Below are 19965 nucleotides of genomic sequence, written 5' to 3'. Positions count from 1 at the left end.
AAAAATGAAAATAAATATTTACAACATTATGATGCAGATGTTGCATCCCGCTTGCTTCTCGAAGCTGTGAACACCTGAGGATTATGTATGAAGTCATTATCTTTAAAAGATGTGATAATGGATAATAGTGGTTCAACACCTCAAAGGAGGCGGGGACACAATCTTTTCTGTAGGCCGAGAATGATGTCACACTTGAGAGGACAGTACCCCCGCCCTTCCCTGTGGATCACGTACATGTATACGACAGCAAAACTCTTTCCCCATTTAGCACTGTGTGGGCAGTGCATTGTTGATTGCCAACAATGTACTGTTGGTAGTTGCCCAGTAGTCGGGCGTAGACGTCTGCATGTGTCGATAGATGCTGATGTGGGTTGGTGTCGGGTCTTCTTTCACCCAACACAGCTGTGTGGGAAACTGAAGCTGCTAAGTGAGATTTGTCACCATTATAGACTCATTAGTGCGAACACGGAAAGAATCATCTTTCCAAAAAAAAAAAAAAAACACCCAGATAATAGAGTAAAACACTCTCCTGGTTTAAGCGTCAGTACAAAAGGTCCACATGTGGGTCAATAGTACGAGCTGGTGATAAAATTAAAACTGCAACTTCCAAGAAGCATTGCAATAAGAAACATCTCATGCAAGCTCAAAATGTGGCTGTTTAAATTCCTTTCTGACTCCATGTCTACACCAATATTTCTGGATTGGTATGTATTTTTTATGTATCATTCATGATTGAAGTCAAGCGCTAACTTTTGATCTTTTTCCTCCGTAGCTCAAAAAAACCCTACAAACTCAGTTTTGTCTTTAAAATTAAAGAAAACATCCATTTATTGATTTGTTCCATGCGTTTACTCAGTGCTTGATCCCTTGGTGATGTGTTTATGTAAATGTGTGTGTCATCTGCATAATTAATAACTTTTTTTGTTTTTTCCCTGCAATCTGAGCCAGTGAAAGCATGTAGATTATAAACAGAAGAGACCCCAGAATGGAGCCAAGGGGAACTCCACATGTCATATTTGTCTTCTCAAACATGAAATTAGATATAGACACGTTGTCCAAGTCCTTTAGGCATGATTCAAATCAGTTTAATTACTGTCCATCCAGTGATAAGCACTGAGATTTAATGCTACTATTACAGAAATTATGCCGCTGTCTGTGTTTAAGCGTATGCAATTTAAAAACTTTAACAAGAGCCGTCTCTGGGTCGCGGTGGGATGGATGTTTGATATCGGCCCATAATTATTGACGAGTGACTACGAGATGTCTAGTTTGTTCTTTTTTAAGAGTGGCTTAATAACTGTGGGAAGACGTGAAGATTACTATTCTGTGTGAAAGAGGAAACGGATCAAAAGTAATCAGGAGTAAAAAAAAAACTGACCAGAAATAGAAAGATTGCAAGCACTAACATCTTACTGCTGACAAACCAGATGCCACACATAGCAGCTACACATTACTGCTCCTCTGGTTTTATATTTTAATGGCTGTTTTGTCTTTTTGTTTCATTCATTTTATTTATATATCAATTTGTATTGATATTTGAAAATATTAGGTTGAAGCCCTTTTGTTAATGTGATAAAAGCATGAAGCATCTCATCAGCTCTTTTATATTTTTATATATTTATATGTTGGTTTGGTCTCGATTGTAAAGCTTCCTCCTCTGTTGCTTTAACGTTAAAGCTTTTATAAAAAAAAGTATGATTTTGTATCCATCATCTAACTCAGCTTGTGCATGATCTACAGCCTCTGTCCTCTGAGATCTTCCTTTCCTTCATGGAATCTCCACATGCAACTTAAATCAGCTTTGTTGCAACTGATTTGGTCTGTTGTCGCGTGAATAGGCAAAGAAGACGGGAAGTCCTGCCAAAAGGTGACGGTGAGGATGACGATTAGGAAGAACGACTGTCGCAGCAACAGGCCGGTACGTTCTGAGTTCGTCAATGAGTTATGAGCAGGACTCAAAGAACAGTCTGAAGATACAACGCAGTGGTTGAGGAAGTACTTTTACCGGAGTACAAACATTCAGCAGATTGAGAAAATTCCCATTTCATTCATTTCGCTGTTTCTCTTCGTGGCCCTGTAACGACTCTCGTGTCCCGCAGGTGAACATCGTGTCATGTGACGGGAAGTGTCCGTCCGCCAGCATCTACAACTACAACATCAACACGTACGCTCGTTTCTGCAAGTGCTGCCGGGAGACGGGGCTGCAGCGGCGCTCTGTGCAGCTCTACTGCAGCGGCAACGCCACCTGGGTCAGCTACAGCATCCAGGAGCCCACCGACTGCTCCTGCCAGTGGTCCTAAACAAACACGCACACACACGCACATACACTCAGATCCTCTACAACCACAAAAACAATAGAAGAAGAGGAAGAAGAAACTTCAGCCATCATGTTGCTTTAGAAAGTTGGGAGAGTAGAATACTGAGCTAATTGGCTGGACTGCATGAGACGCTCTTGCTACTCCAGTTAGTTGTTCTGCTGCCTCTCCTGGCAAGGAGGTGGTACTGCGTGGCACAGAAGTTGCCGTTTGACCTTGCTATCCAAAAGATTCACAAAAAGACGAGCGTGGCCTACTTATGACGACACCACATGGGGAGTTTTTCGTTATTTATGAGAATTTTGATTCATTAGAGTCAAAAGTATTTTAAATTTATTAAAAGTTAAAAGATTTTTTGCTTGCTGTATTCGCCATATATAATTTACAATTCACAGAGGAACAAAGGAAAAACGCCACGGTCCTCTGTCTGTGCTGAGCCATGAAGGAGGCGTGAGGGAATTCCATACTAAAGACGCAATAACTTTAGAAGATACTCACTTGATTTGTCAAAACCAGGCGGCAACTTCGGTACTGTCGAGTGAAGCTGATGCTTCATGTCTTTATTAAAGCTGGAGTTTAACCATGATAACTTATGCATCTCAAAATGATGGACAAACACCTTTAAAAAGACACCGCTGCACCGCCACCTCCATGTCAGCCTGCAAAGAGATGCAAATGTTCAGCAAAGGAAAACAAAAAGTAAGTCATCAGTTGTTTCTGAACGAGTTCATATATGCACGACTGAAAAGATTTAAAGATATGTATCAAAAACATATGAAAAAGGAGTCGTGATACAAACAATCAGGAAGCGAGCCCTGAGGTGCTAAAGCCAGCGAGCCTCCGGACTCGCTTCAGTCCATCATCATCGTCATTGAGAATTTCTCATGTTGTGCCTTGTTTTTGTAAATAACTTTTAAAAATGTTTTGCAATATTAGATTCTTAGATATTTGTATTTTTTAGAAAAGTAATAATCTGTATATTCAGTGATGTGATTTATACTTAATATAATCAACACTAGAGAGGTGTATTAACTGATTTAAATCCAGCTGTACGTGGAGCACTTTATTTATTTATTGTAGTTTAATAGCACACAAACATTCTGATATTTATGGGCGACAACGCAGAGCGAAGAGACAAATTCTACCCGACTGAAGAACAAACTGAACACAATCCGTCCTTTCAATTACAATATATATATATATATATATATATATATATATATATATATATATATATATATATATATATATTAGGAGAGCATGGCGGTGCGTTATGGATACATGTTTCTCGCTGAAATAAATCCTTAATGTATTTGTTCACATCAAACAGAACCACCTGTACCTGCAGACTGCCACGTGAAATGTATGTTTTGTATTGTAATGTTGCAGGATGTATAAAAATCTAAAAAATAAATATTAATAAGAAAAAAAAATTGTCTGGATAGTTAATTTAAAGAGGATTTGTATCATAAATATGTACATTGCTGTACAATGTTAAACATTCATGAAAGCATGTAAGTATGAATATTAAATTATTATTAAATGATTATTTTCTGAAATAAATCAGATGAAATGCTTATGATTATTGATTTAATATATTATGATTAATATTTTAATATTTTCATTCTTTAACAGAGATTATTTCACACAGTTCCCTGTACAATGTATAACTAATTGAAGAGAGACTTTACTCTCAGTAGTAAAAAGAACAAGGAAAGTTTGGTGTCTGTTTAGTTTTTTCTATTAAGTGTATCGTCACCTGAAAATAATGTACCTAGTCTCTGTAAGAAAATTCCAACAATAATAAATTCCTAAACTAGTTCTAAATCAGGTTTGTCTTTTAATCCAGTTGCACTAAACTTTAAACCTAGTTTAACCTTAGTTTACAATTAATCCTGGGTAAATCTAATCCTTTGGCAATAAAATCATATGTGTTGCATGTTGCACCAGTCATTTTAAACCTAGTCTAAACCTGGATTAGCAGTTATATTTAAACCACCGCTGGAGGAGGTTTATCTCCGCTTTATTGACAACATGGCTGCATATCTTTGCTGGAAGGGGTTCGAGGAAAGAGTTTCTCGCAGGAAAATTAGAGATAGGTTAAACTCACTCGAATTGTATGACAACAGCGAGTTTTCACAGCAATATTCACAAAGGAGTCTGTTATATACCTCAATGGGAAGGTTGGATCAGCAATCAAGCATGGAAGTGAGATCAATTTTGCTGTGCTTTGCTTCTCCAGCTCCTAGTAGCTTTGCGATTTTATGCCTTTTTTGGCTTAAGTCTTGAGGTTTTTCCCAACAGGCTTTCAGTCGTGCCCTCTCCCTTGTCTCTTTGGTAGAGCCATTGAAGCGCTCAGCTCTCCAGACCCAGTTCCTCCTCTTCGTCTCTAGTGTGCTGCTGGCAGTCCTCTTATCCTCAATTGTTACCCCAAACACCTCTATTAACTTGGTCAGCAACATCTTTTCAAATGTTGAATAGTTTAAACCTCTTTGACATGCCATAATAGCTACCTAGCTGGCTAATGTGACAGAGTTTATTAGCTTTAGCCCCTATAGTGATAGGCTTAGTTTACTTTTTCATCGGAATCCATTGTGGCGGACATTGAACATAAACTAATACTGTTTAAACCATTGTTTAAAATTAAGGTTAAAATTAAAATGTGCAACACATCACTGATTGTTTAAACATCGATTTACAAACCAGGATTAATTTAATACATGTTGGTGCAACCCACCCTATGAATTTTAAAGTTTTTGAATTTTATAGTACGCCTTTGTATGTCATTGTTTTGGCAAATTATACTTTAATGACATTTTTGACAGAAAATATTATTACATAAAACATTCTTAATTTTACTTATGATGAACTGAACTGAACCTGCTTTGCTGGAATATTTTTTATGAAATGCATTATGAGATGATCTATTTGTAATTTTAATTATATTTTCATGATTCACACTTTAACCACTCAGTGCTGTTCCTGACTTCCCCGCTTGGTGTCCACTCACCATCTGAGCTCAGTTATCTCCTCGCCTAGTCTGCTCATAGCAATCCCTGGATTTCGTGGGCTCACGGCTCGGTATCGTTTTCCCCGACTTCCCATGCCAACAGGCCGCAGCAGGTGTTCAGACCAGCCAGCCAGTCTGGAGTCTGACATATGAGAGGAGGAGGAGCAGATTTACCGTTCCTCCGATTGTCACACATCTGGATTCCTACTTGATTTGATCCTGAACACTCAGTCTATGAAATTAAAGAAGCACCTACAATGTTTTCATGCACGCTGAGCAGCCCCAAGAGTTGACACACCAGAACAAAGATTTACATTTAAAGAGGTGCATTTAATGCAGCAGGGCGTCGTCATTTGAAGCCATCTAGATGGTGACATCTAGTGGTGAGGTTGCAGATTGCAGCCAACTGAAAACTTCTGTGTGGGAGAACTACAGTGGCCGGCAGGAAAAAAATAAATGTCTTTATCTAGAGCAGTGATTCTCAAACTGTGGGGCGCGACCCTCTAGTCAGGTGCGGAGCTATTACAGGTGGGGCACGGGTGGGATGCAGATTCATTAAGAATCCTTTATTAATCCCACAGTGGGGGGGAATTAGTCTCTGCATTTTACCCATCCTTAGTGAGCCCCAAAGTGCCCCGCACGGGGCATGAGCTTTGAGGATTTAGCAGATCGGTGTTCAAGTAGTGATATGATACCCAAATGAGTTCTAATACTTGTGTTATTTTATAACATTTAAAAAAAAAAAAGAAATTCACCACATTTTAATCATTACTATAAACACCTAGCATGATCTAAAAAAGATTTCCCGACAATGTGTTTTCGAGCTGCTCTGAGTGTTTTCAACTCTGTGAAAAGCCTAAACAACAACCTACAGACAACCCTCTTTGGAAAGATAATGGCCGCGTTTCTCAGATTCGTTAAGACGCTCTTAAGCGCTAAGAGCGTCTGAAGAGCGCTCTAAGAGCACTGTGAAAGAATGACATGTTTCCCAGAGTCGTTTTTAGCTTAAGACGCTCTTTCACTAAGAAGCAAACGTAAGATCAGTCTGACCCACTCTTAACAGCCTTCTTAGCGACTAAACGCTCACTCAGCCGTGTCATGGAAAGTTATATCTGACACTCAAAGGAATACTTAAACCATGGGTAATGAGGAACGTGCGCCCACAGCTGCAGAACACTGACGCAAGAAAAATAATAGCATTAAAAGAAAAATAACGAGATAAAAATAAAGAATTTCCCCTGTGTTCCTGTAGCGACATAAGGAAAATAAATCAGCATTACTATCACTCATTACGTTTGCACACACATTTGGCCTCTGCATATAAGTTTACGTTAGCTATAAAAACATCAACAACCCTGTGGTATTCCATAGACATCAGGGAAACTGACAGGTGTAACTAAACTCTGCTGAACCTCATCAAGAGAGGCTCCACGTATAACAGCGTTGCTGAAGTCCACGCATGAGAGACACCACGGCTGCAATACAGCATATTCTCGCTGCTAACCAACAGCGTCGCAGTGCGCGAAGCCAGATAGTTTACATAAATGCATATGAGCGTCAGCACTTCTCCCCACTTAATGTGCTGTCGGACCGGGCTCTCCAGTCCAAGTACCGGCTTCCCCGTGTGGAGATCCAACGCCTCGTCATGCTAGTGTCACCACACATCCAGAGACCAACCCGCTGCAGTGTTGCCTTCATCCCATGGCTGTGATCCCCGGGTAATTGGTTTCGTGGATGGCACACACACGCACGCCCGTAGCATAATTGCACCTGTGTGTGGGGCCCACAGTGTGCTGGGTGTGATTTATGCGCTGATAAAGTGGTGGGTGATCGATTAACCTGCCATTGATTGATTTAGTTTCAGCAACACGGCGGTGGACAGCTCGCACTAAGAGCGTCTTAGGAAGCATGTTTGGCGAGATCTTAAGAAGGCAGTTAAGAACGCATCTGGGAAACACTCGTATCTTAGCCCTCCTTCTTAGGCGCACCTTCTTTCGAGCCTTCTTAAGTCTTTAAGAACGATCGAATCTGGGAAACGCAGCCATTTTCAGGGACATTTGAAGGACTCTCAATTTAGGAAGTGGAATCGTGGGGTTTTTGCAGTTGGTAGGGGGAGGGGTGTTAGGGGTTAGAGGTTCAGCTGTTGTAGCAGGATTACCAGAGCAAGATGACCCCCCTTACCCCGTCACCCTGTTACACAGACCCCCAGACAACCACACAAACATGAAGATGACATGAAGGACCGGAGGCTTTATAAGTACGACAACATAAACATATGTCTGTATCCTTTCTTAGTAAGTTCAGATGGAGTTTTTAAACTTTGAATTAAAACGTTGTATTCTTGGTGGGTCCACCCCGTTCTCTAGTGGGTCATTACTGATCATAATTAAAGTTTAATCAGAGATCAGACGAGAGTTTTCACTTTCATCAAATAAGAATAAAAACAGAACATGATTCTCGAAAATCAATGTGGGAATTTCCATCCATCATCACTGCAGTAAACTGACGCGAGTATGCAAAGTCAAAGCACAGCTGCGTAGAAGCTGCGTAGATACGTATTTTTCAGCGGGCAGCACATAAGACGCGTTGAGGCAGAACAAACAATTTCAACTTGCGCGTCGAGTTGAAATTTCCCAACTCCGGAAGCAAAAATGTGTGGGTCACTGTCGTGGCAGCCAATCATTGTTTAGATATTCCGCTCGTCACGGCAGTCCTGCTGGTGCTGAATCAAACTTCTGCCAGCCCCTTTGAAGTAGCGCTGATAGCGGCCATCATTCAGACGCTGTTGTGGGACTACGGATAATATTATGAACCCAGGCTTGATGGAGTTTAATGTTCTGACGTATGTGGAGGAATTTACACAACATGTATAAAGCAGAACCAGTGGAATTTGTGAATGACGGAAAGTAGTTTTACAGTGATAAGCCAGACGCAGTTCCTGGAGTTGGTGAAATTTACCGAGCTGTGTGCGGCTTCGGATACTATTATCAACCCAAACATGAGGACGTTTGATGTTCCCACGTTTTTGTGACTTCCACAACAAGTGTAAAGCAAAACTAGTGGTTATTTCTTCTGTAGTCGATAGCGGAAAAGGTTGCTCTTTTCCCGGAGAGAAGCGACTAAGATAAGCCACACCCCCTTTGTGGCGCCCCGAGTAGTCATGCTGCTTTTGGTGTCAACATCCTTTTTTGACGAGAAAAATCTTGACCCGTTTGGTGTGAACACACCATTAGAGCAGTTCATTCTCCTGGGCCCTATTTTTCATACCTGGCTTACTGAGTTAGCTGGAGACTTTTAAGGATAAGATGACGCATGTCAGGCTTTTTTAGGTTCTTCGAAGCAATTTTCGAACAATCCCCATAGCAACACATAGAAATCCCTTAACCTTCCTCTTGTGTTAGCTTTCTAGTTCCATCCCCTGAGTTAGCGGGTCGTTGGCGATCCGTGTCTTAAATCAGCTGTAAAATACACTAAAAACAATTTTCTATCATCCAATTGGTTTCTCATCTCTTGGTTACCTTGTTAGGCTTCCTTATCCGTGAAAATATTGGTTTTAATATTTTTAGTGGGGGCCTGTGGGGCTTTTTTTGTCTTCCTTATTTTTATAACTCTGCCGAAACCGACCTTAACAACACAATGGTGATCATTTTAACCGGAGCATTTTATAATTTAGTGAAACTTTTTTTTTTTTTGTTGTATTTTGTTGAAATAGAGGTTCCTGACAAAGTCAAAAAGCCTTAATGCAATAAACACATTTTATGTGGTTCTTTTATGCCTTGGAAAACTAAAACAGGTCGGTACTGACCCTAACACACGACACGGTTAACCTGGTCCAGAGCAGGTTTAGTAAAAGTTCACTGGATAAGTTGTCCACTCCAACCGGACAAAAAGCAGTTCCCTTCCTGATTGAAGAAGGAGCGTTATTAGTTATATTAGTTTTATAGGGAGACAGTTCTCCCAGATCGCCAAGATCCGCTCTCACATCATCATGACTTCCTGTTCAAGCTCACATCATCATGACTTCATGTATGAGCTCACATCATCATGACTTCATGTATGAGCTCACATCATTATGACTTCATGTACGAGCGCTATTGATTCTGCCGACAAGGAATCATTTATTTACAAGACCTTCTGGATCCGTACATTAAACACCTCGCGTTTTTGCAAGTGATACATGTTTGTGCCGGCGATGCATAGAACATAATGAAAGCCACTGCAAGCCATGCTGTTTGTAATGTTTATTAAGCAAACGACAAAGGGGGCGTGGCTTATCTCCGTCGCTTCTCGCCGTGAAAAGAGCGATCTTTTCCGCAATAACCACTAGTTCTGCTTTATACTTGTTGTGTGAATTCCCCCCCTCCACCACAAATGGTACGAGGCTATAAACTGATCTGGCATCAGCCCCAGTGCATATCAAGGCTCTTAAATGAAACGTGAGACATTCGCAGACGGAAACGGGATTAAGAGCTTCAGACCAACTGAGAGGCAGGAAATAGAATCAGGATTGAGCATGAACAGTGTGTACGCTTTTATTTTAAAGTTCCTGTTATGTTGTTCTGATAACATTACTCTGGAGCAACAACAAGTTAACATATGTACATATATAGTTTATGAATCTGTTATCTTTTTTGTTCTGAACCGGTACTGTTCAGTAGTAAGAGTCCCTGTGAGGGACAAAAAAACTCCTTCTTTGGTCCATGCCTAGTCTGTTGCTTACCTTAAAGATGTTAAAGACCAGTAATTGATTCACTTTATACAAAAGCAATAAGTGCTTTTCATTTTTTCAATTCAGTTTTTCTTACTCGGTGAGAAAAGTCCAGTCTGTGTTGTCTTGAACAAGTGCACTGAAGTCTGGTTGAATGAGGTGGAGGTGTGAAGGACAGCTGACAGGTATCAGCGGCGACTTTGCGCAATTAATGTTCAATCTGGATGCCGAGCTTGCAGCGAGAGCCTGCCTGTAGACTGAGCGCCTGTGAAGCTTTGTGAGGCGAGCGACTCAGCGACTCGCGCCAGCTGAGAACAGAAACTACATAACAATACATGCTTTTAGTGCGTCAGGCTCAAATCGGCAAATCCTTGCATGGTGGCTCCTCCCATCAGTGTCTGAATGGTTGTGAATGGGTGAGTGATGTCATGTAGTGTTAAAGCACTTTGAGCGGTCGGAAGACTAGAAAAGCGCTATACAAGTACAGGTCCATTTACCATGTACCATATTTTTATATATATGGCAATAAAAAAGGTTAATTGTAGTTTTTTCCTGTGTGTATTTATGGGAATGTTTTAAGATCAGTTTGAGGAGTCTGAACGGTTTATGCACATTTTATTGTGACTGTGTCCAAGCCCTGTCCTGGTCTTGGTCCTGGTCTTGGTCCTGGTCTTGATCAAGGTACTGGTCTTAGTCTAGGTCCTGGTCTTGGTCTAGGTACTGGTCCTGGTCTTGGGCTAGGCCCTGGTCTAGGTCCTGGTCTTGGTCCTGGTCTTGGATTTGGTCTTGGTCCTGGTCTTGGATTTGGTCTTGGTCCTGTTCTTTGTCTTGGTCCTGGCCTTGATCTTGGTCTTGGTCCTGGCCTTGGTCTTTGTCCTGGTCCTGGTCTTGGATTTGGTCTAGGTCCTGGTCTTGGTCCTGGCCTTGGTCTATGTCGTGGTCCTGGTCTTGGATTTGGTCCCGGTCCTGGTCTTGGTCCTGGCCTTGGTCTTGGTCTTGTTCCTGGCCTTGGTCTATGTCCCGGTCCTGGTCTTCGATTTGGTATAGGTCCTGGTCTTGGTCTTGGTCCTGGTCCTGGTCTTGGTTTTGGTTTTGGTCCTAGTCTTGGTTTTGGTTTTGGTCTTGATTTTGGTTTTGGTCCTGGTCCTGGTCTTGTTTTTGGTTTTGGTCCTGGTCCTGGCCTTGGTTTTGGTTTTGGTTTTGGTTTTGGTCTTAGTTTTGGTTTTGGTCCAGGTCTTGGTCTTGGTTTTGGATTTGGTCCTGGTCTTGGTCAAAATCTAAAATAAATATATTTCCAGTGGAGATTGGAGTTGTTGAGAGTTGGAGAGAGATGACCCGTGCTGACTCCAGATCAACTAAAAGCTAAATGAGATTTCAATATGTCAGTTTCAATCGGTAGAGTGCAGTCACTCTGTATATTCATAACACAACATGTGTAACTTAATATACTCTACACAAAAATGTCAAAATTAGGACCTGAAAAAAACCTTCAATCACTTTATTCATTTTAATCACTTCAACCGGTGAAATATGAATACATTTGATTCTGTCTACATATATACCTTTGTTTATTTTTATTTTCTTGTGTGTACTTTACCAGTGTGCTGCCAATTTTCCCCACTGCGGGACTAATAAAGGAATATCTTATCTTATCCAAAGCCATCAAAAAGAAAAAATAACTTTTAGTAATGTAAGTAAGCTGTTAAAATTAAATATAAAAGAATATAAATAGTAAAGTATCATCAGACACTATAAAAAGCTTGATTAAAATAAGTTACTTTGGTCAAAAATTTCGTGTAACGCGTTTCGTGTAATTAAACCTTGTCAGTTAACAGGACATGAACTCATAAATATCACCATGTCAATCCGTTATAACTTAAGACAGTATTTTGGTTTGGGGGGTGTTTCTCCTCACGACCTCGTTACCGTCCTCCCACTCGGCCGAGATCAGTAAGTGGCTGATTCAAAGACGGTGGCGTAAGAAAGGGAAGTGGGATGCGGAGGTGTGTCGCTTCCAGGCATCGCACACTCATATGTACAGGAACAGGACTGTGGGGGAAGGGAGGGTATTTGTGTAGCACATTTCAACAACAAGGCCATTCAAAGTGCTTCACATGAAAACATTAAAACCTTCACAACATAATGCAGAAGAAAACAATATTTAAAAACAATTAAGAATTTTCATTTTTAAATATAAAAAAACAGTCAAACATCAAAAAATAGTCTAAAAGTTGCTATTTAAGAAATAAGATGCAATAGTGAGATGTGATTAAAATCCTTGAATCTGGTTCAATTTTAGGCAACAGCAAATGAGACTGAGGCTGGAAAGTAGAAAAGTAGAAAGTTCTACGTCATAAATGGGCGAGTCGCTCAGGCTGTGACCTTCAAGTGACCTTAAGGGCGAGCTAATGTAGCATTGCGGTACTTTATAACCTTGGTTTTAGTTGAAAAACAAAAAAGGAAATAAAAGTAACTGGGTAAAAGTGTAAGTAATTATTTACACGGTATTATTTTAACTTATTCCAAATGCTCGACTGGGATTGGTCCGTGCTCGCTCGCCCCTCGTCTTGCCTCTGATTGGCTGCTCGCTAATGTCTTCTCCGGCTGATGTTTCAGCTGTGGGGAGTCGTGTCTGGCGCCTTCTGGGGTTCAATGCAGGATTAGAACAGCAGACTGAGATGTTTAGTATCACGCTGCAGGATCAGAGCCTGTGATCACACTCGCCTCGGAACTGAAACCAGACATTTCTATTCAGTCTGATTATAATCCAACCAAAATCCTGAGAAAACACCGAAAGCAACCGGGGATGTGTTTTGAAGCTAGATATCTGAATAAAAAAACAGATAAATCCTTCATCCCTATAATCAACACACACGTTGGTACATATTTTCACTTTATTTTCCACACACCATACTGCCATCAATACGCTAAAGATACAAAACAAAGTGACTAGCTGCTTTAGAAAAGGATGTGTTCAGTAGGAAGCATAGACTGTAAATAAGAATTGGACGTAGTTGGACAGACGTTTTTTAAGCCTTGACTTTGCCATTTTGGCCGTGGCCATCTTGTTTTTTTTGTAACCAGACGTGACAAGAGAAAGTGGAGCTAAATACAACCGACCACTGTAAAAGATGTTTTTTTAGGTTGACTAAAATGCTAGAATTAACTTTCATGCTGTAAAAACACTGTTAAAGAGTTTAAGTTGTTAAATGAAAACATGGATGAATCCCAGAACGGACGACAGGGTGGTAGAGAGACTCATCGTGCATAACTCTCAATATAACTTCCATAATGTATTAATATCTCACTTTCATAACACTTGGCAAATAATTCTGGTAACTCTCTGGCACGTTGTGGGAGCATTTTAATGCAACAAAATAATAGTATGAAATAATAGTTTTAGTTTAGATTTAAAAAATGTTTTGGTTGGGGGGTGGTATTCCAAAATGATACCAGCCGAAGTTTAAAGGGCACTTGTCTTGGGTTTCACGAGCTGCTAAATTTAACGTAGTGCCTCCTCATTGAGCTGCGAGGAGTCGTTTTGCCCCACGTCAACACACTAGATCTCCAGAGCTGTGAAAGGTCTCACTTTTACAAGTCAACAAATAAGGAAACACGTTAAGACAACACATGAGTAAACATATTCACAAGATGTGTTGTATATATGAGATTATGAATGCTGCGTGAACAAACCACTCTGCATAAACCCTCAGAAGATACGTGGGAATGAAAGAATAAAGTTTGGTGGATGTCAGAGCTGCTGTAGTGGAGAATTCTGGATGAGAGTCTGAGCACAAACAAAGAAATGTTTAGTTACGTTACACATTCTGAAGACTCTAAAAGGGAAATAGGGTCAAAACATGAACTCATGAATATCACCATGAAACTTCACCACTTCATTAGTGACATTAAAAACATATTTTTTGTATTACAAGTTTTCTGAAATGTTATGTTTCAATCTGTAAATGAGGCGTTATGTAACGGTATATTTGGGTGGCATTAGAAGAAATCTAAAAATGCAAAAAGACAAAATAGTGAAATAAACACCTGAATGTGTAATTTCAGAGAAAAGAAGACATGGAAGAAAAAACCTCTAAATCAACTTGTGGATGAAAATGTTTTGCCTATTGTAATTGTAATTGTATATAGACATTAACACATATTTTAGGCTTTTCCCAGTCATTGCATGAAGTTTTTTTTTCAAAATGAACTTATTCCGGTTCAAGCAACAAAACTGCTGAGTCAGGTTTAGTAAACAATGGTGGTTTGGCTTAAAATAATTGCGAAATCATCATTGCTAAAGTTCACATTTCCATCACTAATAAATCAATGTTTTTTCCTGTTGGTATTTATTTTTATTAATATTATTATTTTTCCTTTTGTGTGTTTATTTTTTATTTTTGAAATTTTCAAATGTTACTTAATTATTGTTGGAAGTTGTTCTTATTTAACGCTGAATGACTTCATTCACTGACGCGTTGATGGAGGAGAAGGAGACGGTTAAAGATGTCTGCTGAAACGTGAGAAAAAGTAAACTTTACCTTTCGCTTAAAAAGGTGTGACGACATCTCAAAGAGTCATTTTATTTTTTTAATTATCTACAAACATCAGAAACAACAGTTGATTTGTTAAGAAGTACTTTTTTATTGCTTCCTTTTTGTTGCTGAGTTTCACCTCAGTAACACCGGCATGCGCGCACACACACACACACACACACACACACACACACACACACACACACACACACACACACACACACGCCCGCACCCCTCAGATCATTGGTCAGTGACACCCTGGCTCCGCCTCCACACAGACTCCTTTATAAAGACCAGCCTGCCGAGGCAGCTGAAGTTACACCAACTGTCCCTTTAAGCACTCTCACCTCCTCTGAAGAGCTTCTGTTTTTTATTTATTTGAAGTCAGCTGACTTTGACAGGTGAAAACTTTCTAGGTTTTCTTCCGCTCTTATCCAAGAGGGGACCTTTTACTTTCATCTGAGGAACTTTTCGGGAACTTCTTCTCCTCCAGAGATCCAATGGATCTGTCCAACCTTTCCTTCCCTCTGTCCTCGGCTGATGACCTCTACGATGACCCCTGCTTCAGCACCAGCGACATGAACTTTTTCGACGACCTGGACTCCCGGCTATTAAACGCCGGCCTGCTGAAACCAGAGGCCCATCTTCTTCACCACCATCACCACCACCACCACCACCACGTCCCTGTCGCAGAGGAAGAGGAGGAGGAGGATGAGGAGGAAGAGGAGGAGGAGGATGAGCATGTGAGGGCCCCGGGGGGGCTTCACCAGACGGGGCGCTGCCTGCTTTGGGCGTGCAAGGCCTGCAAAAGGAAAACGTCCCTCGAGGACCGGAGGAAAGCGGCCACGATGCGGGAGCGGCGGCGGCTCGGAAAGGTCAACGACGCCTTCGAGACGCTGCGGCGTTGCACGGCAGCCAACCCCAACCAGCGACTGCCTAAGGTGGACATTCTGCGCAACGCCATCAGCTACATTGAGTCCCTGCAAGCACTGCTGCGGGGCGGCCGGGGGGGCGGCGGTTTCTACCCGCAGCCGGAGCCCAGCAGCGGGGACTCGGGCGCCTGCAGCCCATGCTCCAACTGCTCCAACTGCTCCGACTGCTCCGACGGCCCGGTGAGTCCCAGGAACAGCTGAGCGAGTCCACCTGTCATTTCGGGAAATGTTTGGAATGTGTTTGGCTTACTTTTTCTTTTGGCCACAGTGCTTTCATGAGTGTTTAACTAGGGAGTCAAATTACGAAAACTCCAATTTAATTGACCAAAATATTTTTTATATTTTTACACCAAACTGTGAAAAAGTTCTCTTGAAGTCAGTTTTGAAACTAATTTGTTTTATTTAGAAAGAAATAACGCAAATAAGTGCACGATCAGATTTTTTTAAAATACAGATGAATCTTCTTTTCTTGTTTTGTTGCACTTCAATGTCTTGATTTAAGGAATTAGGAGAAAAGTAGAGTAGATCAACATTTTAAGTCTTTTTTCCATTTAAAAATGCTAATTACATGCTAAATAAATGAAATAATGTGCATGAAAAGTGACAAAGTTGTGATAAAAACTACAGACTACCAACGTATCACAAAAAGGATAAAATTCCAACAATCTGTGCAGAACAAAGTTACTCTTTAAAATAATGTAGAAAAGTTACATTTGATTATTGATTGTTGATTGTAGGTCACTGTATTGATCTGTTTCCAGATGGATTTCGTCCCTCCGTGTTCGAGCAGAAGTGAGAACAGTGACAGCTCGTACTGCAGCCACACGGACGGTCTGTTTCCCGTTCATTTGACCACTTTCTGTTTTACATGACTCATTTCTGACATTTCTCTTTTGAATTTTACTTTAAAAAGAAAAATCTGAGTCGCCCTCTTGTGGTCACTAGAGATAATGCAGTTCTAAGACACTTCTGTCATTCAATAACAAATTAAATGCACAGACTTTATACAAGCACAGATATCAGATATGTTGCATGTTTGGTCAGAACATTAAATTTATACTAAATGTTTTTGAAGAAGAGCACACACTCTAGCTTTAAATATGACCATCTACTCTTCTTCAATAAGACCTTTACAATGGGCTGACACCATGACATTTCTCATGAAAACAATAAGAAATACAAACTTTCAATCCAAGCAAGCAGAAACTAAGTTGTTTTTCTCCACACAGATTCCAGCAGCAGAAAACCGTCGCAAGTTTCCAGTCTGGACTGTTTGTCCAGCATCGTGGAGCGAATCAGCAGGGATCCTGCCGCGGCCCCTCCAGGGGACAGCGTGGTCCCCCGGGGCCCCGGGTCGCCTCACAGCAGCCCTGCAGGCTCCAAGACCTCCAGATGCTGAAGGAGCAAGAATTTGTTCCAAAAGTTTGCGTCCAGTTTTTCTTCAGTTTTTAACTTTTTGAACGAAGCGAACGCTGCTAAGTTTTAACATTATCATTGGAGGGAAAAAATATATATTTTTATGACTTATTTCCGCTGCAAAAATGAAAACTGCGGACCATTTTGTAAATCTGTAAATAAGAGCTGTTTGTTCATATTACACACGCACACACGCACACACACACGCACACACAAACACATGCTCATGCACGCACACAGGGATGCTGCGATTGTTGTGTCATTATGTTTCTATGTATTATTTATGTGTGAATGTCATTTGAATAAATACATACATATTTATATTCAGTCTAATACCTCTCATATTTTATTAATTGAGCCTTGATTATAAACTGTAAAGCTTAAATTTCCAGGAGGAACGACTGCCGATAACATTTCTTTGAGCTTTCTAGATCTTTTACTCATTTGTTGTGATGCAGCAAAATTATATTCATGTCAAACTAAGACAGTAAAGTTTGTCACTATAATCAAACTCCTTTTAATCTATTGTTTGTATTAATTATTAATTAAAGCAGCTTTAAAGTATCAGAACTTAAATCGCCTCACGCCAGATATTTGGAAAACGAGTAAACAAATATTCTCATTTGTTGGTGCAGACATAAACTACGTGAATGTATCGCTCGGTTTGACATAGGACCTTTACCGTAAAATAAACAGCATCCTATTGCTCTTCATAACTTCATATGATACAATGATGTCATTATTTTGTTAACTCCAGAATGAAGGCCAATTGAAAGCTCCTGATGAAGCGGTGATGTTCAAATGCACATTTTTATGTAGAAGACGTTTGAGTTTGATTGTTGAATATTTTTCAACTAAAAAACTATGACCGGAGAGGGAAAGTACGAGAGTACAAGAATACTCTGCTCGGGCAAAAGTAAAGTTACTTTACAGAAATTTCACTGCAGCTGAAGTAAAATTATCTGTGAAAAAAATATCAAGAAAAAGTACTTTATTAATTTCTCTGAATATAAAATTAAAACATGTACACAAACAATATGTATCCCTCAAATAAGTGGAAAAGTTGTGTGTATGTGTGTGTGTGCGCACGCGCGCGCACACACACACCTACACACACACACACACACACATGCGCACACACACACACACACACACACATACTTGTTTTATTTGCGCTGTGAGGACACCATACTTAGAGGCCACACGTGGAGACACCACTTTCTAAATGGAATAACAGCATACTTTTGATCACATACATTTCAATTGTGGCGGGTCTTGGGAGATGAAATATAAACTTGAGTTCTACGTTTCTGAAATTTAGATAGCTTAGTTTTTTTTGCAATGATACACTTTAATAGTAAAACTATGAACATTATTTCAACACTTTATGTTCTAAAGTAAAACCTTTCAGGGCTACACAATTAAACCTCCTCTTAAGAAGCCCACTCTCGATTTAGAGGTGTTGGCTAACTACAGACCTATCTCTAACCTTCCCTTCCCTGCACTGTGTTATCGTTGACTGTTTGTCTCGTCTAACGTCTCATGTCTAATGTTGCACCTTCCGCCAAGATAATTTCCACGTTTGTGAAAACAGTCCTGGCAATAAACGGTTTCTGATTCTGATATTCATTGAATGTGCTGTAACTCTGTTATGTTATTCATTCTGGTCACATGACATCTATTGCTTCTGCCCATCCAGGAAGAGGGATCCTCTTCTGTTGCTCTCCCTTTAGTTTTCTTCCCTTTTTTCCCTGTGAAAAGGTTTTTAATATCTTTATTTGGGGGAGTTTTTCCTGATCTGATGTGAAGTTCCGGGACAGGGATGTTATGTGTACAGACTGTCCCAAATACAACCAGTCCACTCCATTTCTTTGCCCCAGTATAACTAGTCCACTCCACCTCACTGTCCTGTATGAATAGTCCACTCCACATCTCTATCCCAGTATAACTAGTCCACTCCACCTCTCTGTCCTGTATGAATAGTTCACTCCACATCTCTATCCCAGTATAACTAGTCCACTCCACCTATCTGTCCAAGTATAACCAGTCCACTCCACCTCTCTGTCTAGTATGACTAGTCCACCCCACCTCTCTGTCCCAGTATAACCCGTCCACTTCACCTCTCTGTCCAGTACAACCTGTCCACTCCACCGCTCTGTCCAAGTACAATTGGTCCACTCCACCTCTCTGTCCTAGTATAACCAGTTCACTCTGCCTCTATGTCCCAGTATAACCGGTCCACTTCACTTTTCTGTCCCAATATAGGATGACATATGAACACATCACAATTATGTTGTAATTTACTTTTTCTCAATTCTTCTTTTTTCCTTTCTGGAGCCTGAACCTAACACAATGTGACTTGGTGTTGTCTCCTTTAAAAAAAAAACTATGTCTCATTCTTCATTCTTATACTGTATATATTGTTCCCAAATTCATTCAGCTAGTTTACACATTCACCATGCATAATGTCTGAAGGGTTGGCTGAGCGCAGAGTCACCTCTCAGGAGCTCTGCACAATATGTCTGGTACATAAAAGTACTTGTAAAACTACAATATGTGATTTTTAAAGATACTATAATGGACTGCCAATCATTGTTGTTAAAGCAGACCATTGATATGAAATATGGAACAATAATATAAACAGCATATATATATATGTATATATATACATATATATATATATATATATCTGTATATATATGTATGTATATATATATATATATATATATATATATATATATATATATATATATATATTAGGGCTGGGCAAAGTTGAAAAAAATTTAACTGATAATGATTTTTCTATTATGCGCCACATTCATATATATATATATATATATGTATATATATATATATGTATATATATATATATATATATATGTATATATATATATATATATATATATATATATATATATATATATATATATATATATATATATATATTAGGGCTGGGTAAAGTTGAAAAAAATTTAACTGATAATGATTTTTCTATTATGCGCCACAATCAATAATTAAGTAAAAACTAGTGTACGTATTGCAGCTTTTA

The 19965-nt window shown here is 39.9% G+C and overlaps 2 protein-coding genes across 2 annotated transcripts in view; both read left to right on the top strand.

Annotated features, from left to right (window-relative positions):
- The window catches only part of otog (otogelin), a 56055-nt gene extending 53755 nt beyond the window's left edge, over positions 1-2300 (top strand). The window contains exons 52-53 of the mRNA XM_068575407.1: positions 1839-1918; positions 2100-2300. Coding sequence (XP_068431508.1) covers positions 1839-1918; positions 2100-2300 — 281 coding nt within the window. The remainder of the gene's footprint in view (positions 1-1838; positions 1919-2099) is intronic.
- Positions 2301-14895: 12595 nt separating this feature from the next.
- On the top strand, positions 14896-17239 carry LOC137786435 (myoblast determination protein 1 homolog 2-like). Its single transcript, XM_068578337.1, has 3 exons — positions 14896-15680; positions 16262-16331; positions 16730-17239. The coding sequence occupies exons 1-3, from the start codon at positions 15069-15071 to the stop codon at positions 16897-16899; spliced, it is 852 nt and encodes a 283-aa protein (XP_068434438.1). The 5' UTR covers positions 14896-15068; the 3' UTR covers positions 16900-17239.
- The last annotated feature ends 2726 nt before the right edge of the window (positions 17240-19965 follow it).

Source organism: Clinocottus analis, unplaced genomic scaffold (assembly GCF_023055335.1).
Source record: "Clinocottus analis isolate CAN_PGR_092001 unplaced genomic scaffold, fCliAna1.0.p SCAF_1, whole genome shotgun sequence".
Classification (NCBI taxonomy): domain Eukaryota; kingdom Metazoa; phylum Chordata; class Actinopteri; order Perciformes; family Cottidae; genus Clinocottus; species Clinocottus analis.
Note: the sequence above shows the minus strand (reverse complement) of the source record. Positions and strands in the feature narration are given on the sequence as shown.

Bases quoted from the DNA above. Each gene is read 5' to 3' on its own strand.
- LOC137786435 (XM_068578337.1), top strand. From the start codon at position 15,069: ATGGATCTGTCCAACCTTTCCTTCCCTCTGTCCTCGGCTGATGACCTC. The intron at 15,681-16,261 runs GTGAGTCCCAGG...ATCTGTTTCCAG, and splicing joins CCGACTGCTCCGACGGCCCG to ATGGATTTCGTCCCTCCGTG. The intron at 16,332-16,729 runs GTCTGTTTCCCG...TTCTCCACACAG, and splicing joins GTACTGCAGCCACACGGACG to ATTCCAGCAGCAGAAAACCG.